The sequence below is a fragment of the Vombatus ursinus genome, unplaced genomic scaffold, assembly GCF_900497805.2.
Source record: "Vombatus ursinus unplaced genomic scaffold, bare-nosed wombat genome assembly UNPS02014863.1, whole genome shotgun sequence".
Classification (NCBI taxonomy): domain Eukaryota; kingdom Metazoa; phylum Chordata; class Mammalia; order Diprotodontia; family Vombatidae; genus Vombatus; species Vombatus ursinus.
In genome coordinates, this window is record NW_020954641.1 from 32,881,996 (window position 1) to 32,909,764 (window position 27,769).

The window sequence follows — 27,769 nt, forward strand, 5'->3', positions numbered from 1 at the left end:
GGAATTCAGTTCCTCAGATTCCTAGTCTACAGTTTCTTCTTCTATCCAATGTTGATCACTATTTAGCTCTGTGTACTTTAAAGGAATTCTCTTAATGCTATGCCTGTGAGAGTTAAGGAAGAAAATCACAGGATTTCTAATACTAAAATGGAACAAGTAGTACCCATTGCCTCCAACAAAGTAAATTATAAAAGAAATGTAGAGTTAAACCCAGTTTATCCCCTAAACAGAATGGGGCACTTCTACAATAGTCATATACAACAACATTTCCAACATCAAAAAATTTTGTTATAACAAGAAAACACAGGAGGTACAAAGACATGTTCAAACACACAGATTTCCATCTTTCCCACTATATATCAAGCAAGATGTCCCATTCACTCAAGGTAAAAGTGAGCTTAAGCTCTCAGATCCTCTCTGCCTGTATAGGGGTACTTCCACTTCTGCTGCAAAGGAAGGCTGGTGCTAAGGGAGGTTACACTGCAACTTCCCAACACCAAGATGATTAGACTATTTGAAACTAGGAGCTGGGATCTCCTTTCAGGCAAGCTCCAGGCCCTATCTCCTCAACAGAGACCTGTACCTAAGAAAGAAACACTTCCTTCTCTGCTGCTTAACTTCTGCCAACTCCCTCAATTCCAGCCTGTTTGTTTTTAAAAAGTTGTTTCCATAGGTATTACTATATCCAAATTAAAAGCAAGAGCACATACACAAATGCAAACAATACTGGAGGCTTTAGGGTTTTGGGCCATAGCCTGGCTTGGAGTTATGTAAAACTGCTTTTAAATGAATACCACAAAATAAGGCTGATATTAATTAACCAACTTTATGTCTTTTCTCAAAGGAATCAAGTTAATTTCAGTTAAATTAGGTAATGGGAAGCTGTTGAAAATCAAAAGTTAACAAAATACAAGGGCTTTAAGGTCCTCAAACAAGCAAATTGTTGAATTCCATAGCATTCATAACACAGGAAGCTGGAAACACTAACTGTAGGTCTCTTTTTCCCACACGAATCACTCTAGACAACTGTGATGGCACTGTGATAACTTAAGATAGAAATATATGTAATCAGGACTTAATTCACTTACCCTCACAACTGCCACCACAGATACATTATCCCCCACCTGGGGGTGAGACACAGCCAGACTTCCACTGGGGATGTCTTGGGAGCTGCTCACAAGAGTTTCCTCAATGACCAGACTTGTCTGATAAGGGTGGTTTTCTCCTACCTCTAGGGCAGCCTCCTCCAGGACTACATCATGAGATAGGATCTCTGAAGTAACCATCTCCTGGACATTGTTAGGCTGAGCGCCCACCTCCTCTGCCAGCCCCTCGATGGTGATGCACTGTTCTGCTGTACCCGCCTGGCTGGGTTCCACAGATAGAATGCTTGGGAGTGTCTCCTGAGTAGCCCTTGAGGGAACTGGTATCCCTTTGGTGGGACCTTGAGCCACACAGAGCTCTAAGGGCTGGCAGCTCTGATCCTCCTGAAGGGTGCTCTTGGGAATGATGATATAATCAGATCGGGGGAGGATCTTGCGGAAGCCTGGGATGTCTGGGACCACGGCGGTCAGTGCAGATAGCTTAGAGTTCTGGGGATTAAAAAAATGGAAAAAGATGCATATAAAGCAACTAAAATGTCTAGACCCTTTGACCCAGAGATCCCACTATTGGCTTATACCCTAAGGAAGTCACTAATAAGAAGTCCCTAAATACAGCAAAATATTAAAGGCAGCATTTTTTTTTGTGGTGGCAAAGAACTAGAAACAAAGTAGATGTCCATCAATTAGAAAATGGCTAAGTAAACTGTAGTACATGAATACATTGGAATATTACTGTGCTATAAGAAACACAATGACAACAATGTCTATAGAAAGAACCATTACAAAATGATAAAAAATGGATGTTGCAAAATTATAAAGAACAAACATAGCCCCAAAGAAGAGACACAAGAAGATACTCTACCACTTTCCTTTGAAGAGGTGGTAGGTGCATGGGTATGATACACTACATATTTTCATCCTTTTTCTATGTATTGAACATAATTTCTTACTTTTTTCTTCCTCTTTCTCCCCTCCTCCCCTTTTAAAAACAGTATTGTTATATAGGATGGCTCTCTGGAATGGGATAGAGAACAATACTCAGAGAAATTCAGGATGTAAAAAATATATATCAATTTTAAAAAATTGTTTTAAAAAGTAGGAATGGAAAAAACAGAATAGTCTGACAGAATGAGGATGTGGTCTTCTTCTCACTTGACAACTTTCAAAAAAGAAATGAAGAAAATCCCAAAACTCTATCATAAGACCACAGTAAATGTCATATACCATCCCCAGTTCAAATTCTCTACAGCACTCTTGGTCTCAGGTGAATTATGCTTTAGCCTAACTGAATTAATCAGCCTAGAACCACCAAAGTGACAATTATATCAAGCCAGAATGTGTGACTATCTCTATGGAAAATAAACAACATAAGAGAAGTGTAATGTTCAGCAACAAATAAGGAAGCTCTTGGAAATTTGGTCCATTTTGAAGTGCATCAATGGGATGTTATCCTGGCAGGCTACAGACTCTCTAGGAAGGACCGAGCTAGAAGACCACATGACACTATATGAGAGGAAGACTACGAATGGCAATAGGATAAAAATGTTACTGTATAAAGAGAACAGTATAGGGGTTCCATATTTAAATAATAAAGATATGGCAATAAAGTGATAGCGTTATCATAAAGTAATAAATTAGAGATCAAACAAGTTCATGAGACTTATTAAGGAAGGGTTTTGGTTTTCGTTGTTGTCTTTTGCAGGGGAAAAGGCATCTTACAAAAAGTGAGACCGAGCTAATATTTTAAAGCAAGTTTTTAATGATATTTTGGTTTTTTTAGTATCATAATTTTCCTCAGCATCCCCTGTCCCCCTCCCAGAGAGCCATCCCATAAAACTAATAGTATTAAAAGAGAGAGAAGAAAAAAAAATTCAGTACAATCAATCAATACACTGAAAAGTCTGAAAACATGTGCAGTGTACCATACCTGCGTACCTCCCACCTCCACAAAGGTATGGGTGAAGTGTGTTTTCCCATATCTCTTATTCAAGTGATCCTTGATCTTTAAAATTTTTTTTATATTCACTTTTGAATTTTGTGTGTGTGATTGCTCTTTCCAACTTACATTGTTATAGTCAATTTATATATTATTTTCTTAGTTCTGCTTACTTCACTGTGCAATGGGTCATATAGTTCTTACCATGCTTCTCTGTATTCACCACACACATCTTTTATTTATTTATTTATTTATTTTTGCCCATACAAATGTTTATTTGTATTAGGGAAAAACTGGAAACAAGCTAAATGCCTGGCAGTTCACAGAAACTAGAGCTACAAAAGACTTTTTTTTTTTTAGTTTTTAACATTCACTTTTATAAGATTTTGAGTTCCAAATTTTTTTCTCCCTCCTTCCTTCCCCTCCCTCCTCCACCCCTCCTCCCTAAGACAGCTTGCAATCTGACATAGGCTATACATGTACAATTATATTAAAATATTTCCACATTAGTCATGTTGTGAAAGAAGAATCAGAACAAAAGGGGAAAACCACAAGAAAGAAAAAAAGAGAGAGAAAAGAGTATGCTTCAATCTGTATTCAGACTCCATAGTTCTTTCTCTGGATGTGGATAACATTTTCTATTGTGAGTCTTTTGGAATTTCTTAGATCATCATATTGCTAAGAAGAGCTAAGTCTATCAAAGTTAATCATCACACAATGTTGCTGTTACTGTGTACAATGTTGTTCTGGGTTCTGCTCACTTCACTCAGCATCAGTTCATGTAAGTCTTTTCAGGTTTTTCTGAAAGCTATGTGCTCATTATTTCTTATGGAACAATAGTATTTCATTACATTCATATACCACAACTTGTTCAGCCATTCCGCAATTGATGGGAAACTCCTCAATTTCCAATTCTTTGCCATCACAAAAAGAGCTGCTATAAACATGTGGGTCCTTTTCCCTTTTTTATAATCTCTTTGGGATACAAATCTAGTAGACACTTTATTTCTTACAGCACAGTAATCTTCCATTACATTCATGTGCTACAATTTGTTTAGCTATTCCCCAATCAATGGGCGGTTATCAGGTTTCCAGTTCTTTGTTTGCTATCACAAAAAGTATGACTATAAATATTGTGGTGTATATGGGGATTTTCTTCTTATCAATGGCTTTCCTTGGGGCATAAGCCTGGTAATGGAGTCTCTGGTTCAAAGGGTATGGACATTTAGTCTCTTTATTTGACTCATTATAGAATACTTTCCAAAATGGCTGTACCATTTCACAGCTCCACCAATCACGTATGAGTGTTCCTAACATCTCACAAATATTCCAACACTGACTACTGTCATTTTTTGTCATTGTCACCAATTTACAGGGTATAAGGTGAAATCTAAGGATTGTATTGGTTTGTATTTTTCTTATCATTAGGGATTTGGAATGTTGTTTCATGTGATTATTAATACTTTGCAATTCTTCTTTTGAGAGCTGTTTGTTCATATCCTTTGACCACTTATCTAATGAGGAATGATGAACATATATATAATATGCATTATAGGATGTGATATACAGTATATATTATATATTGCAATATATGATAATATAATCTATAACATTATGTGTAGTTCATACATCTTGGATACCAAAACCTTATCGGAGAAATGATACAAAGATTATTTCTTCCTGTTTGACTGCTTCCCTATTTATCCTAGGTGTATTAATTTTGTTTGTACGGAAGTTTTTCAGTTATATATAATCAAAATTATCTATTTTATTTTTGTAATCTCCTCTAGCTCTTGTTTGGTTAAGAAAATATCTCCTACCAATACGTGTGAAAAGTGTATGGTCTACTTTTCTAATTTTTTAAAAAGTATGACCTTCAACATTAAAGTCACCTATGTATTTAGAATGAATCAGGAAATATTATGTAAGGTGTTAGTCTAAGCCTAAATTCTGCCAGACATGAATTAATAATAAATGGGACTGGCAAAACTGTTTAACAAGGCTAGGCAGTAATAATATAGAATACTGATTGCCATGCAAAATGCCTCATTAGTTAGAGATGGATTAGAGGTTTCTAAAGGGATAAACAACTACTTCTTAGAACTAGGACTTCCAGAACAAGTGCAAAAAGGAAATGTACATAATCCTGAATAGTAAACAAAAATTAGTAAAAATGTATACATGAGTATACCATCATATAATAGTAATCACAACACAAGGAAAACCAACTTTCTGTCAGGAGAGGAAAACCAAAATCACATGCCTGTTCAATTTTAGAAAAGGGAACTAAAAAATGTAGACGTTACCTAAAAAACTGAAAAAAATAATCAAAAAAGATTAGATCTACATAAGAAATGTGGAAACTACTTAAAATCTTTACTGGATATACAAGATAACTAGATACATAGGATCAAAGAAGCTAGGAACTAGAAAAATAAGAAAGCTTGGCTAATTTGCAAAGTAAGCTTTTTTTCAGAGAAAAGAGACAATGTCTTTTTAAAAAAAGGAAAGATTGTCCAAATGAGGGAAAAGGGGAAGCAACAAAATGTAGCAAATCAAGTGCAAACCAGATATTAGGTGGACAAAAAAAGAATTACTGGATCACCTTATAAAGGATAATAATGTTAATTATAAAAGGTTCTTTAAATCCAAAGGTAGAAAGCCAGAGAGCGAAAAATCAATGAAAGCACTTATGATACAAAAGGCAGGTTCAGGAAGAAAAAAGAGAAAGGAGACTACCTCCATTCATTCCAATATTTGTTGAACTTCTAAGACATTAAGGAGGTTAGTTACTATTACCAAATTGTCCTTTGAGGCAAACTAAAAAGTACTAAGCATACTATAGTTCAAGACCTATACTAAAGCCCAAACACAGACCACAGAACCACAGATTTCTAGAATTAGAAGAGACCAGGTGGCCATCTAGTCCAACCTATACCTGAAAAAGAACCTCTTACAATGTATCTCCTAAGTAGTCCTGTGATCTTTTCTTTAAGCCCTATAATAAGGAGGAATATGCTACCTGCTAAGGCAATCCTTCTCACAAGCTCTAACCATTAGGAACATTAACCACTAGGATTAGATGACATTCATCAGAGAACTTAGAAGGAACTTGAAAGTGAAATTGTGAAGCCTAAGAAAAAAGTTCGAAACTTGTTTCAGTCACTCTATGATGGACTAAAGGACTATTTAATGAGCTTCCAATATATAATAAGCATCCAAGAAAACTCTTAGAACTACAAACAACTCCTGTGCTAGGAAAGCTGGTGGAATCTATGATAAAAAGTAGGATCATGGAACATTAAAAAAAAAAAAAACAACTTCTAGCAAGAGGGAGGAGAATGGAAGGAAAATTATTTATAAAAAGAAAAACATGCCCGGATAATCTACTAGAGTTCTTAGAAGTGGTAAATAAACATGTGCATAATGGGAAACCAGTGGATACAAAATATGTAGGTTTTCAAAAACCCATTAACAAGGCTCTACACCAAAAAATATTAAAAGAAAATGTCAACATGGGTTTAGCAAAGGTGAAGAGAACTATTATGTTAGGAACAACAATAATTCAGAGATTCCAGCATTTTAAGATTTATAAAATACTTTACCAACAACCACCCTAGGAGGTAGGTAGTACAAATATTATCCCTATTTAACAAGTAAGAAAAATGAAACTCATTGAAGTTAAATAACTTGCCCATAGGTCAAACAGCTTGATAAGTGTCAAAACACATATTTAAACCCAGGTATTCTTACCTCAGGTTCAGTACTCTAGCAATTTATACTTTGTTGCCTGGCTATGAGCCAAATAATAGAAATAAAAGGGTACTTCTCTAATCAAATTAATGTAAATAATAGATCCTTAAAGGATGAATGTTAAGATTTGCTTTATTTAACAAGTTTATAAACCTTTTAGTTGTAAGGATAAACAATTAATCTCCATGGCTGACTCTTCCAAGTAGTAAGATGACAAAAACTGCCAGGATAAATTAATATTTCAAGATAAAAAAGAAGTACCAAAGGCCTTTGGAGTAATGGGTATATTCTCTGTGGAAGACCTATGAAAGAATTTGAGGACAGGAACTATACAAGATGAAAGGGCACAGATTTATTGGAGTACTGAAGTATTTGCCAAGTGTCTTGCAAATCTAAGGAAAGGGGCTTTAAATTAAAAAAGATAAGGAAAGGAAAAGACTACCTATGTATATTCCCCAGTCTAGAGACCACAGAGAGCAGCTCCTAAGAAGTCTATGAGCAAATACTCAAAATTTAGGGCATAAAAAAGACAAGCTACAAGTTAGAGAACCCATGGATTAAATTTTAACAGAGGAAATAAACCTGGGAATGTTGGGAGATGCTCAAGAAAGAAATTATGAAGACACAAAGGAAATTGATTTAAATATGGAGGAAAATGGAATTTGTTGGAAGAGGTCAATTTGGATGCACAGAATAGTCATTAACCAACTTAGATTTTTAAAGAAATGATGACATTCCAACCAGACTCAAGAGAAGCATGAGAAGTAAACATGAAAAAGTAATCACAAGGGATTCAGTAAAGTTAAACAGCTTACATTCCTATACAGGAAGACAATATATGCAACTCCTAAGAATTTTATCATTAGTATGGCAGTGAAAAGGAGTCTACATAGAGAGCGCAAGGGTGTGAGTCTACTATGTTAGTATGATCTCAAAAAATGAAGGAGTATGAAGGAGGGACACGTTGGGAGCAGGGGGAAGGAAGAGATAGAATGGGGGAAATTTTCTCACATAAAAGAAGTGCACAAGGAAGAGCTTTTATAGTGGAGGGAAAAATGGGGAGGGGGAGTTGTTGTTGAGTTGTTTAGTCATGTCCAACTCTTTGTGACCCCATGAACCATAGCATGCCAGGCCCTTCTATACTCCGCTATCCCCTTCAGTCTGTCCAAGCTCATGTTCATTGTTTCCATGACACAATCTCATCCTCTGCTGTCCTCTATTCCTTTTGCTTTCAATCTTTCCCAACATCAGGGTCTTTTCCAATGAATCCTGTCTTCTCATTTCATGGCCAAAGTAGTTAAGCTTCAGTATTTGACCTTCCAGTGAATAGTCCAAATTAATTTAAGTATTAATTGATTTTACTTCTATGCTGCCCAGGGGACTCTCAAAAGTCTTCTCCGGCACCACAATTTTCAAAAGCATCAATTCTGTGGTACTCAGCTTTCCTTACAGTCCAACAGCCATACACTGCTACTAGAAAAACCAAAGCTTTGACTATATGGAACTTTGTCAGCAAGGTGATATCTCTACTTTTTAGTATGCTATCCACATTTGCCACAGCCTCCCTTCTAAAGAGCAAGTATCTTTTAATTTCATGGCTTCAGTCACTATCTACAGTGATAGTTGAGCCCAAGAATATAAAATCTGACACTGCTTCCATTTCTTCTCCCTTTATTTGTCAGGAAGTAATGGGACCAGTTACTCAGATCTTAATTTTTTTTTTTGGCTTGAAGCCAGCTTTTATACTTTCCTCTTTCACCCTCATCAAGAGGCTTCTTAATTCCACTTCACTCTCTGCCATCAGAGTAGTATTGTCTGTATAGCTAAAATTGTTGATATTTCTCCCAGCAACCTTAATTCCAGCTTTTGACTCATTCAGCCTGGCATGTCTCACGATGTACTCTGCATATAAGTTAATTAAACAAAGTGACAATATACAGTCTTGTTGAACACCTTTTCCAATCTTAAATTAATTAATTGTTCCAGGTTGCTAACTGTTGCTTCTTGGCCCACATACAGACTCCTCAGGAGACAAGTAAAATGATCTGGTACTCCCATCTCTTTGAGGACTTGCCAGACTCTGTCATGATCCACACAGTTGAAGGCTTTAGTGTAGTCAATGAAGCAGAAGTAGATGTTTTTCTGGAACTCCCTTGCTTTCTTCATAAATCAGTGAATGCTGACAATTTGGTTTCTAGTTCCTCTACCTCTTGGAAAACCAGCCTACTCTTCTGATAATTCTCAGTTCACATACTGCAGAAGCCTAGCTTGCAGAATCTTAAGCATAACCTTGCTGGTTTGTAAAGTAAGTGCAATTATTCAGTAATCTCAACATTCCTTGGCATTGCCCTTCTTTAGGATTAGGATGTAACTCATCTTTTCCAAACCAGTGGCCACTATTTAGTTTTCCAAATTTGCTGGTATATTGAATGTAGCACTTTAATAGCATCATCTTTTAGGGTTTTAAATAGCTCAGCTGGAATTCCACCACCTCCACTAGCCTTATTGTTAGCAATGCTTCCTAAGTCCCACTTGACTTCATGCACCAGGATGTCGGGCTCTAGATCGGTAACCACACCATCATAGTTATTGGTGACATGAAGATCTTTCTTGTATAGTTTTTTTGTGTATTCATGCTACCTCTTCTTAATCTATTCTGCTTCTGACATCTTCCAACCTGAGGGGCACATCTTCCAATGTCATTTCTTTTATGATTTTTACTGTCCGCAGGGTTTTCCTGGCAAAGACACTGAGGTGGTTTGCCACTTCCTTCTCCAGTGGATAACTTTTTGTCAGAACTCTCCATCAGAACAGTTTTGTCCGAACACTTGTCCATCTTAGGTGACCCTGCATGACCTTGAGCTACACAAGCCCCTTTACCATAACAAGGCAGTGATCCAGGGAGAAAATGGGAAGAGGGGGTTAGGCAATGCTTGAACCTCACTCTCATCAGAATTGGTTCAAACAAGGAAGAATACACACACACACACACACACACACACACACACTCAGTTGAGTATAAAAATCTATCTTACCCAGTACAGACATAGGAAGAAAAGTGATAAGAAATATGGGGGGGGGAGAGGAAGAATGATAAAAGGAGAGAACAGATTAAAGAAGGCAGTGATCAGAAGCAAAACAGACTTTTGAGGAGGTTAAGAACAAGAAGAAAGAACAAACAGAAGAAAATAGGATGGAGGGAAATACACAATAATCATAACTGTGAATGTCAATGGAATAAGCTAACCATAAAATGGAAGTGGACAGCAGAATGGATTAGAAACCAGAAGCCAACAATGGTGTTTATGAGAGACACACTTAAAACAGCAAGACACATACAGAGTTCAAATAAAGGGTTGGAAAGTGTCTCTGATAAGGGCCTCATTTCTCATATATATAGAGGACTGAGTCAAATCTATAAGAATAGACATCATTCCCCAACTGATAAATGGTCAAAGGATACAAACAGGCAGTTTTCAGAAGAAGAAATCAAAACTATCTATAGGCATGTGAAAAAAATGTTCTCAATCACTGTTGATTAGAGAAATGCAAATTGAAACAATTCCGAGGTACCAACACATAACGCACCTATCAGATTGGCCAATATGACAGAAAAGGGAAATGACAAATGTTGGAGGCGATGCGGAAAAATTGGGATGCTAATGCACTGCTGGTGGAATTGTGAACTGATCCAACAATTCTGGAAAACAATTTGGAACTATGTCCAAAAGGCTATAAAACTGTTCATATCCTTTGACCCAGCAATACCACTACTAGGTCTGTATTCCAAAGAGATTAAAAAAAAAAGGGTGGGGGGAAGGGGGAAAAAGATCTATATGTACAAAAATATTTATAGGAGCCCTTTTGGTGGTGGCAAAAGAATTAGAAATTGAGGGGATACACATCAATCGGGGAATGGCTGAACAAGTTACGGCATATGATTGTGATGAAGTACTATAATGTCCTATAAGAAATGAAGAGGTAGGTGGAGTAGGGGTGGTTTCAGAAAAAAACATGGCAAGACCTACTGATACAAAGTGAAGTGAGAAGATCTAGGAGATCACTGTGTACAGTAACAGCAATGTTGTAATGATGATCAACTGTTAAACACTTGGTTACTCTGATCAAAACAATGATCTAAACCAGTTCCAAAGGACTCATGATGAAAAAATTCTATCCATCTCCAGAGAGAGAACTGATGAACTCTGATTGCAAACTGAAGTATAATTTTCTTTCTTTCTTTTGTTATTTTTGTGATATGGCTAATATGAAAATATGTTTTGGATGATTTCACATGTATAATTGATATTTTGCTTGCCTTCTCAGTTGGTGGAGGAAAGTGGGAGGGAGAAAAAGAATTTGGAACTCAAAATTTTAAAAGAATGTTAAAAATAAAAAAATAAATTGGGAGGGAGGAGTGGAAAGAAATGTACAGAGATGGAACTAATGCCACATAATAGAAGATGAATAAGAATATGCCACCATCCTGTAAAAATAGCATCAAGATATACCCTTTGAGTCAGGATTCCACTATTGGGCTTATACCCCAAAGAAAGTCACAGATAAACAAGTCTCTAAATACGCCAAAATATTTATAGCTGTACTTTTTTATAGGAGCAAAGAATTGTAAACAAAGCACATGTCCATCAATTGGGGAATGTCTAAACAAACTGTGCTATGTAAATATAATGGAATATTATTGTGCTGTAAGGAACATGAATGTGATAAAAACAGAGAAACATCAAAAGATTTACATGATATGGAGCAAATGAAGTAAACAGCCAAGAAAACAGTACATGCAACATACACAATAACATACAACAATGAAAATGGAAAGAACCGCCACAAAACAATTGAGTGTATACTGCAAAATTACAAAGAACAAGAATGGTTCCAAAGAAGAGATAGAAGATATTTCCACCGACTCCTCCACAAAGTTAGGAGGTCCACAGGTATAATATATTATATATTATTTTCCACAATTTTTGGACATGTTAGTCCATTCTGTTTATTTTTCTTAATTTTTTCTTTTTATTCCTCTTTAAAAATATTTATTATAGGCGACGGCTCTTTGCGAAGGAAAGGGAAAGGATCCTGGGAGAAATTCTGACTACGGAAAAAAACAAAACAGATCAATAAAAATTAACAAACATTTTAAAAACAGTACCAGGAATGATAAAGCTCAAAACGAGGAAAAGCTCGGAAGAAAAACTGAGGAAAACAAAAATGGTTTTGTTTTTTTTTTTTAAAGCTATACTGGAAAGAAAAAAGGACCTCTGCAGGGTAGATAGGATGATAATGGCAAAAGAGAGAAGGAAGAGCTGCTCAATTTTTATTTTGCTTCTGTTTTCTCTGTCAAAGAGAATAATCTCTCCACTGGAATCATAGAACAAAAAAGACTAACAAAGAGTTGATACTCAAGAAAAGTAAGGAGCTATAGCAAGAAAACACCTCTTTGCCCTTGATGACCTAAAGTTGCTTGGCCCAGATGAAAAACATCTTCAGGCACTGAAAACTGGCAGATCTAATTATTGAACCATGATAATAACACCTGAAAGATTATGGAAAACAGGAAAAGCATCACAACATTAGAGAAGGGTAAATATTGTCCTGATTTTCAAAAAAGGGAAGTGAACAGAGTTTGTAACCTATAGCTAGTAAGCTTGACTTTGATTCCTAGAAAATTCTAGAAACTGTTGGCAAATACCAAGAAAGGGAAGTGGTGATTACAAAAAGACAGAGCAGCTTCTTCAAGAAGAAGTTGTACCAAACTAACCTAATCTCCTTTTCTGACAGGATTTCTAAACTTGTAGATGAGGAGAATGTGATGAGATAGAGTTTACTAAGATGTTACCAAAACTCTGAGTCAAGCATTTCATACTCTTCTTTTAAAGAAGATGGGGAGATGTGGACTAGATGTAAATATAATTAGACAGATCCAGAATTCACTAGATGGCTAAAGAGAAGGAGAAGTTGTTAATGGTTTGATGCCAAACTGGCAAATCTACAGTGAAGTACTGTAGGGGTCTTTGGATCCCTATGTTGTTTAATGTCAGTTATCAATCACTTGAATAAAGGCACAGAAACGGCACATTAATCAAATTTACAGATGACACAAAGCTAGGAATGATAGCTAACACTCTAAATGATAGGCTCTTAAAAAAAAAAAGTCCAGAAAGATAATTAGACAATTGGGCTGAATCATACGTAAAATATCACACCTATGTACAAAAAAAAAAACTTCACAAGTGTAAGGTCAGGGAGACAAGGTTGGAATGCAAGCAAGCTCAATGAATCAGCAGTGTGATGTAAGAGCCAAAATAATGTATGTGATCTTGGGGTGCATTTTCTTAACGCATAAATTCAAAGAATGAGGAGAGGATAGTCACTGTGCTCTTCCCTTGAAAGATCTCACCTGGAGTTATTTGTGTTCAGTTCTGGACTCCATAGTTTAAGAAAAATATTGGTAAGCTAGAGTGTTTAGAAGAGGGCAACAAGGCTAGGTCCTGAGCCCATATTGTATGAGTATTGACTGAAGGAACTGGGAATATTTGGCCTGAAGAGAAGATTTAAGGAGGAAAAGACAGCTTTCTTTGAGTTAAAGACTTGTTTTGTTTTGCCCAGGAGGACAGAACCAGGAGCAGTGGCTGAAAGTTACAGAGGCAAAATTAGGCTTGATGTCAGGAAGAAGTCACTAACAATGTGTCATTCAAAAGTGGAATGGGCTATCTCAAGAAGTGTAGGTCTTCAAGAAGAGAGACTGAGTTATCATCTTTCTGGTATGTTACACTGGGGAGTCCTTTCATTTATCAGCTGGACTAGATAAGCTGTGAGATTCCTTCTAGCTCTAAAATTCTGTGAATCTGTGAAAAGTTTATGAACTCCAATCTATCAGCCATGATCAAGGAAAAGGAACTGGGAGCCATCCTAGACATCCTCTAAAATCATTGACTCAATATCCTTTTGGCACCAAAAAGACTGACAAAAATATTAGGACAGAATCAGAAAGGATTCTGGAGAAATAATATGATCTTTAAAAATACTATATAGCCACTCAGATTACCTTTGAAGAAAGCAAAAACTACAAAGGAGAACCAGGAGTTTATTTTCCCCAAAGTCCTTGGACAAGAGCATGAGCTTAATAGGAGCAGCTTATATTAATATTGTATTTTAAGGGTTTCAAAGCACTGGTAGGTAAAGTAACTTACAGGATCCAAACCTTCTTTCTCTAATTTGGCCTTCTCCAAATAGTAGCTCTTCTCAGCCACACTAAGAAGCCTCCAGCTTTCACTGATCTTCTTATTGATCTCAGACTGGGGAAGGTGGGGAAGTTCCTGCTGCACTTTCAGGTAAATGTCATAATAGTACAAGAGGTAAGCAGATCTGAAACACAGACAAGTCCTTAAAGTTTTCATTTACTCAGCCAACTATTATGTAGGAAGCACCTAACAGTAGTAATAAGTGACATAAAGATATAGTACTTTAAGGTTTACAAAGTGCTTTACATTTATCATCCCATTTGACTCTCACAAAAACCCTTTAAGGTAAGTGCTACAGCTATCACTCCCATTTTACAAATGAGGCAACTGAGACAGAGAGGTTAGGTGACTTGCCCATGGTCACAAAGCTAGCATGGGATACGATATCTGAACCAAAGTCTTCCTAACTATGCATTATGCCACACCTCTTCCTCTATCTAACTGTATTCGATACATACAAACTTAAGATGTAGTCTCTGCTTTCAAGACACTTACTAGGTTTATGACTCTTCTTGATTCACAGATTTCCAGAGAGATCTAATCTAACTCCCTCATTTTACAGAGGAGGAAAAAGAAGCCTAGAAAGAAGGGACTTGCCTAAAATCACACAGTATGTTTATACCAGAGCCAGAACTGAAACCCACCAATGATGCAGGTAGGATTAAACACCTGGTCTCTTGACTCCCAAGTTCAGTCTTCCTTCTACTATACATGAGGAGATAGACACACAGACCTCAAACACACATAATACGTGGTGGTATATGATTAAGTGCCAAAGTGAGGGGTAAAGCCAATAAGAAATGCCCTTTGCCACTTCTTTTTGAAAGCTGGTTTAGTTTTCTATAGACCACAGTTTAAATATAGTCATGTAGGTTAGCTAGCTTTCAGAGCCCAGGATCAAATGCTCATATGAATAGGTGGAAGTGCTTAGACACATAGGCAGTGCTCAGGGACAGATTACTCATGTATTAATTATCCAGTTTATAGATCATCCACACCTTTTGTTCCTCTATCATTCTGTATTCTGTCTGTAGGGCATTACTCCTCAAATCAAAGGAAAGGATGTGAAAAATCCTTCTCAATAGCTTTGGAAAAAGGTTTAAGGGGCAGAGGGAGAAAAACTATGCATGCTCTGAGGATATTATTAAATCAATAACTTATATTACTTATTTTTTAAAAATCAAAAATGTATTAATATTACACTTTATATTTTCCAAAGTAATTTCATATAAATTAAATATATAGAGAAGGGGCTTCCTAACTTTTTCCTAATGAGCTATTTTTTTTTGCTGGAAGAAAATATTATTGAGAATACAAATTGCTATACCTGCCAGTCACATTCTGTGAGGGACTGTCTGATGTTGGCAGTTGCCAGTTGGGCGCTGTGGCAAGAGTAGGGTAAGATCTGGGTATTTTGGAAGTCGAGGCAGGGGCTGTGGTAGGCACTGCCCACTGCCTCAGGACTTCTCCGTACCCAGCCCATCCCAGTTCACCACGACTCCGCCTACCACAGCCCCTGCCTCGACTTCCAAAATACCCAGATCTTACCCTACTCTTGCCACAGCGCCCAACTGGCAACTGCCAACATCAGACAGTCCCTCACAACATTCTACTTTCTACTGGAAATTCTCTTGAACCACAGGGGAGGTTTGTATAATGACAGCAACCAGCTTAGAGTTACACTACATGTCTTAATATTGACTAATAAAATATGATTGGTCTGTTGGACAACAGAGATAAAGTAGAAAGGTCCTTGACTCCCCAGACATGTGGTCAGAATTTGAGCCCTAGCTCTGCTACTTATCAACTGTTTTGAACGGCAGTTTCCTCACCTGTAAATAGGGATAAGAGGCAAAACCTACCCCACAGTTACTATGAGGAGCAAGTGAGATGATATCTGTAAAATACTTGGTAATTGAAAATTGTTACATAAGTATAAACGATTATAGTACCCTGAATACTACAGATAATTCAAAATAAACAGGACAAGACTGGTGAGGAAATCATTAGCATTACAGAAAATGACTTAGATTTGTTGGGCAGGAGTAAAAGATGGCTAATATTAGTATTAGCAGTAACAGCAGCTTAGGCTTCTAAAGCTCTCTATTATTAGAAGAGCTCTACATACTATCTCCTCTGACACTCAAGTCAACTTTGTCAATCAGGTAGCTTTACTATTACTCTTCCTACTTTGGAAACAAGGAAACAGGTTCAGAATGATTAAGTGATTTGTGTAAGTTTTAACATAGCTAGAAGACATCAGATCTAAGATTCAAATGTAGGTTTCTTGACTCTAAATTCTCAATGATTTTTGTGGGGAAAATGCCTTATAACCTCTATTGAGTTACAGAACAATCTCGTTCTGATTAGCTGAAGTGATCTCTGAAGTCATATAATTCTGTCATCTGCTGATCACTAAGATTTGTGATAGGCTTGAACTGCACAAACCCCAAACCAAGTGAGTAGTTTAGGACAAGGAATATATAGAAGCCCAGAAACAGAACTGCGGTCAGGAAACTTAAAAGCTTAGAGAATTACCTTACCTAGGTTTCTTGGCCTTTTCTCCATGTATTTTATATTTCTTCTTTTTCTTGGGTGGCCCAGGAGAGGAGTAAGAGTAAGTATCATCAATTTCCTCCATGACGACAGTTACCTCAGTACCATCATATGGAGCATCCATCCCTTTAGAAAGTAAAATACAAACACGCTAAACAATAAAGGAGAAAGAAGACAAACTCCGGTTTGATGGAACGATATCACCTGATGCAACCTATAAAACTGCACCACAGCAAAGCAGATGACTTGTTCCTCATTTTTTGTGGTTTAGGCATTTCAGTTATGTCCACTCTTCCTGCCTCCATTTGAGATTTTCTTGGCAAGATATTGAAATGGTTTGCCATTTCCTTATGCTCATTTTAGAGATGAGAAAACTGAGGCAAACAGGGTTAAGTGACTTGCCCAAGGTCACAGACCTAGTGTCTGAGGCTATATTTGAACTCTGGAATATGAGTTTCCTGACTCCAAGCTGGCACTCTATCCATATTGTACCACCTAGTTGCCCCTTGTCCCCTGTAGCATCTAGCATAAATGTTTATTGAATTGGTCAAGAAACTAAACAATCACTTGGGAAAATTCCCCAAGATATATTGAAAAAATTCTTAAAGGATTTAAGAAAAAGTTCAATTTTGCAGTAAATAGTTTTGCACCAAGTTGCACTCTAGTCCTCTCCATATTATGCCCCCAAAACCCCTTCATCCTGGAAGACAACTTCAGTCCTGGAATTCACACCTTGAAAGTACTATCTACCCCAGACCATTCCCAGAACCTACATTTAAGGAGGGGGCCCAGGCCAGCCACCTTTTAGTATTCCAAAAGGTTGCATTCTGGATTATGCCAGCATGACCCTCTTTCCCCTTCAGCTTTGTTTAATATAATGTCTTCCTTCAACAGAATGAAAGCTCCTATAGGGTAAGGAATGGGGTTTTTTTTTTTGCTTGTATTGGTATTCTCAGTGCTTAACACAGTACGTGGTACACAGCAAGCACTTCATAAATGCTGAGTGATTGACTAAAGTATTATTATTCCATCTCAGAAGGATATTTTCAAAAATCTGAAAATCCTGAATAGGATTTAAGGAGAGTTCATCAATCAAGATTCAAATGTAGATAATAAAACTTTCCTTTTTTAGTAGAAAACCAGGAGAAAAGGACCTACAGTACTCTCCATAAAATAGGTAATTGTTATTGAAAGACCAATTTGAGTAATTTCTGTCTGAAAGTTAAATACCACATTCTCAGGAACACTGTTCCAGTCATACCTTTCTTCTACCTTCACCCTAAAAGATTGTTATATATTAAAGAGATGACAACTCAATCACGTCAAATTCAACAACAATGATTAAGCAGCAACAATTAAAGTACTATATTAGACAACAGAGATGAAAAAACTGCAATCCTTAAAGAAGTTTATAACTACTAAGGGATCTGGTCAAACTGGATCTGGAATATTGTGTTCCATTCTGGACACAGCATATGACAAACTGGAGTGCATCTTGGAGGAAAGCAAGCAGGATGGTTATTGAATCTGCCTTCTCCAAAGTTAGTAAAGATCTGAGTTACTAAATCCAGTGGCCTTGTCTTAGTCCTCAACCTTCTTGACCTCTCCATAGCATGTGACACTGGGGACCACCTATCTCCTTCCAGAGTTTTTGTGACACTCCTTTTTCCTATTTCTTGTCCAATCTATCTCTGACTATTTTATCTCAGTCTCCTTCATTGGATCATCTTCATATCTTTTCCCTCAAGTATGGGCATACCCTAGGACTCTATCTTGGACCCTCTTCTCAATCTCTACTATTTTGGTGATCTCATTAGCCTCTAGACAACTTCCATATCTTCATAGTTAGGACCTGTCTACTGAGTTTCAGTCCTTTATCACCACCTACCTATTAGGTATCTCCACAGGCACAGCCATCTCAAACTCAATATTTACAAAATTGAAGTCATTTTGCCCTCTAAAGTCAGACTTCTTTCTAATTTCCTCTAAGGAAGGCCACACCCATTTCTAGTCACCTAGGTTTGCAACCTTGTACTCATCTAGACCTTGTCACCCTCTCTTACCTCCTTTATCTAACTAGTAGGCTTTTGAGTCTACCTCTACAAGAACTCTTGCATCTGTCCCTTTCTCTCCACTCACTCTTCTCCAGGACTATTGTAATAGACTCCTCACAGATCCCTCTGCCTTAAGCCCGCCCCCTAATCATTCATACAAGCTGCCAAAGTGAAAGTCCTAAAGCACAGTTGTGACCATGTTACTTCTTGCTTAAGAAGCTTCAGTGGTGGGTGGGGAGGGAGAAAATTTGTAACCCAAAGTTTTAAAAACACATGTTAAAAATTTAAAAAAAAAAGCTTTAGTGGTTCCTTTCTGCCTCTTAGATACAATACAAATGTCACTCTCCTGTAATCAAAACCTATATACGTCCGTCACTGACCAGCCTCTCCACATATTTCACATTATTACTCCTTAAACACTCTTACAGTCTCACCAACTTGGTTTACTTGTTTGTTGTTCCCTGCACAAACCATTCTCTCTCCATGGCTTTGCACAGGCAATACCCCTAATGCTGAAATGCTCTTTCCTCACCGCCTCCTCTTGGAATTCCTTGCTTCTCTTCAAAGCTCAAATCAAGCGCTGCTTCCTACAAGGTCTTTCCTGATCCCACCTACTGTGAGTACTCTCCCTGCCTCTCCTGAAATTACTTTGTATTTGAGTATATTTTGTATTTATTTTTCTGTGTACATATTGTTTCCCAAGTAAGTCCTTAGGGGAGGAACTGTTTTCTCTTCTATCTTTGTATCTCTCACGTCTGGCATAGTTGTAGGTGCTTAAATGCTGGATGAATTGAACTGATAAGGGGACCTCTGTCTAAAGAAACTAGAGATGAGGTGAGGGGGAGGGAAAGAACATGATCACTATCTCACGTATTTAAAGAACTATCATAAGCAAAAAGACTCAACATATCCAAATATAACTTATTATCTTTCCCTCAAAACTGATCCTTCCTCTAAGTTGTCCATTTCTGGTGATACCCATTCTTATGTTCACAGCGTCACAGTCATCATTACTTCCCTGCTCTCCACATTCCATCACTGGTCAAGTCCTGATGTCCAATCTCCATAAACTATTTCATCTGTTCTCTTCTCTTCTTGAGGGCTGAGATTTTCTTTCCTGTATTTGTATCCACAGTGCCTAGCACTTGCTTACTGATTGTTGTCATCTCTATTTGACTGACTCAAATGGCCATCAACTCTCACTCAAACTGTTTCAATAGCTGCGTACATGATCGCCCCAAACCACTCCATTCCCCACTCAGCTGTCAAATTCATACTCCTAAAGAAGAGGTCTAACCAAGTCACTTCTCAGGTAGAGATGCTTCTGATTATGTTACTTCCTAATGGCTCTAGGATAATATGCAAATTCCTCTTTTTTAATAATTTGGCTCCACCCTATCTTTCTAGGATACTTATACTTACGTCTTACCTCCCCTCAAGCACTCTGCATCCCAGAAAAACCTGTACACTTGCTGTTCCTTTTACTTGACTTTTCATTTTCCCCCTCTATGCCTCTGTACAGGCTGTTCCCCATTTCAGGGATACTCTCATAACCACATCTCCTCATCTTGGAACCACTAGCTCCTTCCAAAACTTCAAAGGCTACTTTCTTCAAAAGACTTCCCCCATTACCTCAGTTGTTAGAACCTCACCCTCATGACTTATCAATCAATCAATCAGCAATTATTAAGTGCCTATATTATGCAGGCTCCATGCTAAACACTGAAGATACACATACAAAGAACAAAACAATGCCTCCTCATATTAACTTCTACAAATTTATTATGTATCAATCAAAGGTAGGGATGGTCTCACTTTTGACCTTTTATCTTCAGCACTTTAGTATGTCCCTAGCACATACATAGCACTTAAGAAATGCTTTCTGAATATTGATTAACATCACTCATGCTTGTGACTCAACCTCGATGTCATCTCCTACACGTCAGGTGTCACTATCTTCCTCAAAAATGTTCAACAGCTCCCAATTAATTTCCTCTAAGGATAAAGTACTAACTTGTCAGCTTGGCATTAAAGTCTTGTACAATTTAGCTCTAACCTACCCTTCCTGAATGTTTTCATCTTCCATCCCCTCCTATAGGGTACATTTTGGCCAAGTCCGAATACATACTATTCCTAGAGTTCCCCATTTTATCTCAAGCACTGGGCCTTTGTTTAGCCTGCCCCTGCTTTCTGAAACGTACTCCTTCAGCTTCTTAGAATCCTTAGCTTCCCTAGCTCAGGCACCACCTTCTATGGGCAGTCTTTTCTGATTTGCATCATTATTACTGTTCTCTCCCTCCTCAAATTATCTTCTACTCATCTGTATAAATATTTTGTTTCTTCTCAACAGAATATAAGTCCCTTGAAGACATAGGATCTTTGCTCACCTTTCACATAAATACTTGTTAAAATGAAGAGGCATTAGACTTGTCTGGCTTAGTCCCACAGGACAGCACTAGAAGTAACGGGAGGAAATTGCAGAAAGGTAGAGTTTGGCTTGATACAAGAAAAACCTTAATAGAAAAGCTGTCCAAGAATAGTGCAGCATAGTGTAGTATAAAGAGAAATGACTTCAGAGTCAAGAGACAGAATTCCAGGCTCAGTCTACACCAGTTTACAATAGTCACCTCCAATTCATCACCTCCCACTCACTTCTCAATTGTTTGCAATCTGGTTTCTGACTTACCTCTCAAATGCAACTGATCTCTCCAAGGTATCTATGATCTCCAAATTGCTAGATAATAGGATCAAAGATTTCTAGCTAGAAGGAACCTTAGAAGCCATCTTATCCATTTGCTTCTTTAAACAGATGACAAAACTGAAGTACAGATAGTTTCAGTGACTTGCTATGTGTTACACAGCTAACAAGTGTCTGAGGTAGGAGTCAAACTCTAGACTCCCTGACTTCAAAACCAAAAGCCTTTTCAGTTCTCATTTTTCTTGAGGTTTCTGCAGCCTTTGACACAACTGAACACCTTCCCAGTCTCATCCTAAACACTCTTCTCCCTTGGCTTCCAGGATACCACTTTCACTTGGTTTTCTTCTTATATATCCAACCATTACTCTCAGTTTCTATATCGGATCCTTCCCTCAAGAAATGTGGGTGTTCCCTAAGGCTTTTTCCTTTGCTCTCTGTCATTCTCTATGTTCATTCTTTTGGTAATCTCTATTAGTTCTCATGGGGTCAATCATCTCTATGCAACAGAATCCCAAAGATATCAACATTCACACCTCCTTAATTCCTGGACAGTTCCACATGAATGTCCCATGTATATTGCAAATGGAACTCATTATAACACACCCCCCGCCAAAAAAAAGTTTTTTTTAATCCCTCCTACAAATATCTCTCTCTATTTCTGTTGACTGCATTATCATACCTCTAGTCACCCACTTTCACAACTCTGGCATCATCTTTGATCTTTCCTTCTGCTTTAATCTTTACATACAAAATCAGTTGCCAAGTCTTGTCAATTGTACCTCTCCCCTAAACATCTCACATGCTTCTCCTCTCCACTGATTCACAGTTTCTACCCTAGTTCAGGTCTTCTTCACATCTTGCCTAAACTACTGCAATCACCTCCTAATTGTCACGCCTACTTCCAGTCTCTCCCCTTAGACAATTCAGCATCCACATAAGTTGCCAAATTCATATCTGCTCCTCTACTCAAAAATCTTTGGTGGACCCCTATTTCATCTATGATAAATGCAAAATCTTCAGTTTAGCATTTAATGGCCTCCACATATTTTCTTATTCTTACATTTATATTATACTTCTTAATGAATTCCAATCATTTTGGTCTGCTAGATTAGCTATTCCCTGTACAGGACGTTCCATCTCCCTTCTCCACACCTTCGCATAAATGGTCCCTAGATCTGCAATGCACTCCCTCCTCGTCTCTACTTCATAAAACCCCCAGTTTCCTTCTAAGTACAAGCGCCTAGCCTCCTCCTACCTAAACCCTTTCCTGGTCCACCCATTTAGCACTTTTCTCCCCTACAAACTACTTTCTATTTACTTATATGTAAATATGTCGCATCCCTCCAAGAACCTAAGCTCCTCTAGGGCAGGACGGATTTCATTTTCGTCTTTCTTTCCAGGCTCAATCTCCTCATTTTCCAAGCCTGGCACGGGTAAATGACTCTTCACCCAAGGTCACAGCAGGGGTGGCAGAGCCGACGCCCCGTGAACCAGACCCCCAACAAGGTCTAGGCTCGCGGACTCGGAATGCAAAGCTCTCTCCCCGACACTAGGTGGGTTCCCACGGCTCATGGCTCGGGTATTCCGGGTGCGGCTTCCGGGGTGTCTGTCACTCGGGACGAGGTGCCCAGGCTCCGGGCCCGTGGGGCTTACTTACTTGGCAGCGCCCGGGGGTGGCGCTAGGCAGGCGGCAGGCGCGGCTCACATCCCCGAAGGCGCCAGGCCCCGGGGCGGGCACAGTACCCGGCGAGCTGCCCAGACAGGGGCATAAGCGCTTCCCGCGGTCGGCGCGCGGGGCAGCGTCCGGGCGCAGCAGCAGCAGGAGCAGGAGCAGCGGCGGCGGGGACGGGGAGACGCCGGGTCGCCCCCGCATCCCGGGGGCTCCGGGACTTCTCCCCCGGCCCCGCGCCGCCGCCGGAGGCACGACACCCGTTTCCTCCTTCCCCAAGGGAGTGTCGCGACGCAGAGGAAAAGAAAAGCAGGAGAGGGGAGGGGAGTCTCCAGTTAAACCCGGGCCGCTCCTCAGACAGATCTGCCGTAGGGAGGGGTGGGGAAGCCGGGCGGCCGCAGGAGCCGGGACAAACACACCAGCTACCCAAATCACCAAGGAAATCGATCCCGGCGGCCCCCGCGACGCGCCGGAAGCAGCCGCCGGCGCGCTAAGAAGGCCGCTCTGCACGTGACGCTAAGGGGCTAGCGCAGGCGCAGAAAGGTCCACCTTTGGCCAATCACAGGGAAAGTTGCCCGGATTGTGGCGGCGGATGGGATCGGCGCATGCGCGGAACAAAAGCATTACACCCCCACCCCCCCCCCCCCCCACCCCTTCCCCGGCTCTGGAAGATCATCTGCTCACCAGAAAGGAGGGAGGCCGCCAAGCGAGATGGACCACTTCCGGGCCACAGGACTAAGCGGGCCGAAGGAAGCTGGGGGTACCGGTAGTGGGGAGGGCGGCTGTGCCGGGGGCCACTTGTCCTCCCCAGCGGCTCTGGCGGTTTCCCCGGCACTCCCGCGGCACTGAGGTAACCGGGCCGGGGCGGAGCTGGGGAGGTGAACGTCAGGGGAGGCCCAGGACCGGCCTCCGTTAGCGCCTTTCTCTGCCAGAAGCGCCCTAGCCTAGCACGGGTTTGGGGATTGGGGAGATCCGGGACACCTAGATCTCGGCAGGGGAGAAGGGACAGCCCAGGCCCCTGCCTCTCGGGGGACTGACCCTCCCCCTCCGCTCCCTGGTCCTGACGCGGTAGCTTAAAGGCAAGGTCGGAGCTGGAAACGGAGGTTTAGAGACTAGGAGTGACTTGCCAAGAACAAGCCAGCTCCAGGTCTGGGACTTGAACTCAGATCTCCTGGCTCCCAGTTTTCCGCTCTTTCCGCTATATGAGGCTGCCTGTGCATACCCGACCTGTATAACTGGGTTAATAGCTTCTACCTGATACTTCTTGTTCCCATATTCTTTTTTTTTCCATAATTAAAATTATTTTAATACTTAAAGTTTGAAAACACGTAAAAGTAGAAAAAAGAATACAGAACACAATTCCCTTCAGAAGTGTTTCTGATGCTTCTCTTGCCTTGTAGGCCAATCTTTTTATACTCCCATATTTCACTTTATTCATTAACAACATTCAAGTGAGGCAAGTAGCATGAGGATCCTCTCATATTTTGTGTCTCCAGGATTCATTACTTCTTTGGTGTGGATACACCTCTTAGCAACATAAATCACAGTCTCTCTCCCATTTTAGTAGATTGTCTTCAAAATCCCCCCTCCCCTCCCCTCACACACTGGTTGGAGGCCAACCCCTAGACTGGTTCTTGGACAATAGATATAACTTGGATTGACTATCTTCAGTTCCATGTTCAGAAGCTTGTCCAGCTTAGTAAGACCTGCTTGGTCTTATATTCTGCTGGCCAAACTTTTGAGGAAATGGACACTTCCCTATCACAGCACTAAAAGCATCAGAGGAGGACTTTAAAGATTAGCTCCATTTTACAGATGAGGAAACTGAGGCTCACAGAGCTGCAGTGACTTATTCAAAACCACAGGCTTGATAAGGAGTAGAGCCAAGACAAAGACCCTGGTCTCTTGATTCCCAGGCCAGTGCTTTTGTTTTCTTCTTAACATTTACACCATTTTGTCTTGCTTCTCATAGATTAGGCCAACAGCTTTCTTGGAAAACCTGAATTGAAAATATTCAAACCCTAGGTAATGAATATCTTATCACTGTACTTTTAAAAATTAATTTATTTTAAGTTCTTCTCCCCAGTACCTATACACTCATGCACACACATATACACCTTACCTTCTTTGTCATTAGTTACTGTCATTAAAAAAAAAAAATCTGACTCAGGGTTATTTAGATGGAGACCATATTTTTTTGGTTCATGACAGCCCCCTCCTTTTTTCTTCTCAGTTTCCCATACTTGTGACATAGTGCAAACGCGAGGAGGAACGGACACAGCATTGGTTAGTTGTGGCCTTAACCTCATCCCGCGGACATGGCTAACAAAGGAAACAAAAAACGCCGACAGTTTTCTTTGGAGGAAAAAATGAAAGTAGTAGAAGCAGTGGATTCTGGCAAGCGAAAAGGAGATGTGGCAAAGGAATTTGGCATCACTCCTTCTACATTGTCCACGTTCTTAAAAGATCGTGCTAAATTTGAAGAAAAGGTAAGGGAAGCATCAGTGGGACCACAGCGAAAAAGAATGCGTAATGCACTCTATGATGACATTGACAAGGCTGTGTTTGCTTGGTTTCAGGAAGTTCATGCAAAAAACATTCTTGTAAGTGGATCAGTGATTCGAAAAAAAGCATTGAATTTGGCAAATATGCTAGGCTATGACAATTTTCAAGCAAGTGTTGGCTGGCTTAATAGATTTCGTGATCGACATGGGATTGCTTTAAAAGCAATCTGCAGAGAGGATAATGATAAATTAATGAATGGTATAGGAATAGATAAGGTTAATGAATGGCATGCTGGTGAAATTATAAAACTGATTGCTGACTACAGCCCAGATGATATTTTTAATGCTGATGAAACAGGCATGTTTTTCCAGTTGTTGCCACAACATACGCTTGCTGCTAAAGGTGATTGCTGCAGAGAAGGTAAGAAGGCCAGACAACGATTGACTGCACTTTTTTGTTGCAATGCATCAGGAACTGAAAAAATGAGACCACTGATTGTTGGTAAATCAGCTACCCCACGATGCTTCAAGAATGTGCATTCACTTCCTTGTGATTACCGTGCCAACCAGCGGGCGTGGATGACTCGAGATCTGTTTAATGAGTGGCTAATGAAAGTTGATGCAAAGATGAAACAAGCAGAACGAAGAATTCTCATGTTGATTGACAACTGTTCTGCACATAACATGCTTCCACGTCTAGAAAGAATTCAGGTTGGCTATCTTCCATCAAACTGTACAGCTGTTTTACAGCCACTGAATCTTGGTGTAATTCACACCATGAAAGTTTTATACAGGAGTCGACTCTTGAAGCAGATTCTTCTCAACCTCAACAATAATGAGGACAAAGAAAAGATCAACATTAAACAAGCTATTGATATGATAGCTGGGGCATGGTGGTCTGTTAAACAATCCACAGTAGTGAAGTGCTGGCAAAAAGCAGGAATAATTCCAATGGAATTTACTGATACTGATCCAGAAGAAGATGATGAACCAGATATAGCAACTGAAAAATTATGGAATTCAGTTGCTATTGCCTCATGTGTTCCAAATGAGGTCACTTTTCAGGACTTTGTAACTGCTGACAATGATTTACTTATATCTCGTGAGTTAACAGATGTGGAAATTGTTGAAAGTATGATTAGTGGTACAAGCCCTGAAGAAGGTGAAAGTGAAAGTGAAGATGATGAAGGTGTCTCTTTGCTGGAGCAACCAAAACTAACCATTGCAGAAGCTATTTCAAGTGTAGAAAAACTCAGGCAATTCCTTTCTACATGTACAGATGTTCCTGATGCAGTCTTTGGACAACTAAATGGTATAGATGAATATTTAATGACAAGTGTAACACATACTCTTGTGGAATCCAAAATTACAGATTTTCTCCAAACAAAATAAAATGGGAAAATTACTTCATCTTTATTTATGTTGAGGGTATAGTTAACATGACTAAAGAATGTTCCTTTCAGATTTTGAACTTATTTTAAGCAATACTATTGCATTGACATTCCAATACTGTGAAATGATTTTGACATTTGAAACTTGCTGTAATGGGATTTGGTCTCTGATGTATTTGATTGCTATCTGTATTATCTCTTAATTTAGTGTGGAAAGATTAACCACATTATAGATTATCCATGAGACCTGCAGTTAGCTTCTTCGTAATGTCTAGCTGGATCCCAGAATTTTTCCTCCAGTTTACAATCGACTTTGCTCTAAAGATGGCATCTAGTATTGCCCAGCTTTGTTACATTCCCCCTCATGGTTTACTGCAGTTAGGACCAATTATCTTTACATAGCATTGCAAATTTTCCTCTAGTCTGATGAATTGTCCTTTGGCACAGCTCTCCTCTACTTCTTCTTTTCTTATTCTCTATAACCAAACCTTTCCCATCCTATCCTCAGAAGATAATAATTTGATAGAAGTACTTCCTATATAATTACTTAAGCAGGTAACATGTTTCCTAGCCTTTTAGAGATGAGCAACTTGGGTTTATCCCTAATAGGGAGATGAGATAGGAGGGATTTAGAACATATTTTCTTAGAAGAGTAGGCATAGGAGGTAGTTGAAGTTTTCGGAGTGGTCCCATAGTAAGGGACCACAGAGCTCAGAGAGAATAGAGGAGCAGACCCATAGAAATATTAGGTTTTCTGATGTTCATCTATTATACTTCTGATCAGGATTGGAGGTTTAAAAGAGATTCAGGTGTGAGAGTGTGCATATGAATATGTTTGGATCTACC

General features: G+C 39.2%; 2 protein-coding genes across 3 annotated transcripts in view; one reads left to right on the forward strand and one right to left on the reverse strand.

Moving 5' to 3' along the window:
* The window catches only part of HMGXB3 (HMG-box containing 3), a 58,378-nt gene extending 35,294 nt beyond the window's left edge, over positions 1 to 23,084 (reverse strand). The window contains exons 1-4 of one of the 2 annotated variants that reach the window (XM_027841729.1): positions 23,017 to 23,084; positions 16,595 to 16,733; positions 14,001 to 14,175; positions 1,230 to 1,592 (exon numbers count right to left, since the gene is read on the reverse strand). In XM_027841729.1, coding sequence (XP_027697530.1) covers positions 1,230 to 1,592; positions 14,001 to 14,175; positions 16,595 to 16,731 — 675 coding nt within the window. In that variant the 5' untranslated portion in view covers positions 16,732 to 16,733; positions 23,017 to 23,084. Of the gene's footprint in view, positions 1 to 1,088; positions 1,593 to 14,000; positions 14,176 to 16,594; positions 16,734 to 23,016 lie in introns of both variants that reach the window. The other variant, XM_027841728.1, reaches the window with a different exon arrangement.
* Positions 23,085 to 23,686: 602 nt separating this feature from the next.
* On the forward strand, positions 23,687 to 26,937 carry TIGD6 (tigger transposable element derived 6). Its single transcript, XM_027841964.1, has 2 exons — positions 23,687 to 23,878; positions 25,262 to 26,937. The coding sequence occupies exon 2, from the start codon at positions 25,347 to 25,349 to the stop codon at positions 26,922 to 26,924; it is 1,578 nt and encodes a 525-aa protein (XP_027697765.1). The 5' UTR covers positions 23,687 to 23,878; positions 25,262 to 25,346; the 3' UTR covers positions 26,925 to 26,937.
* Positions 26,938 to 27,769: the final 832 nt, after the last annotated feature.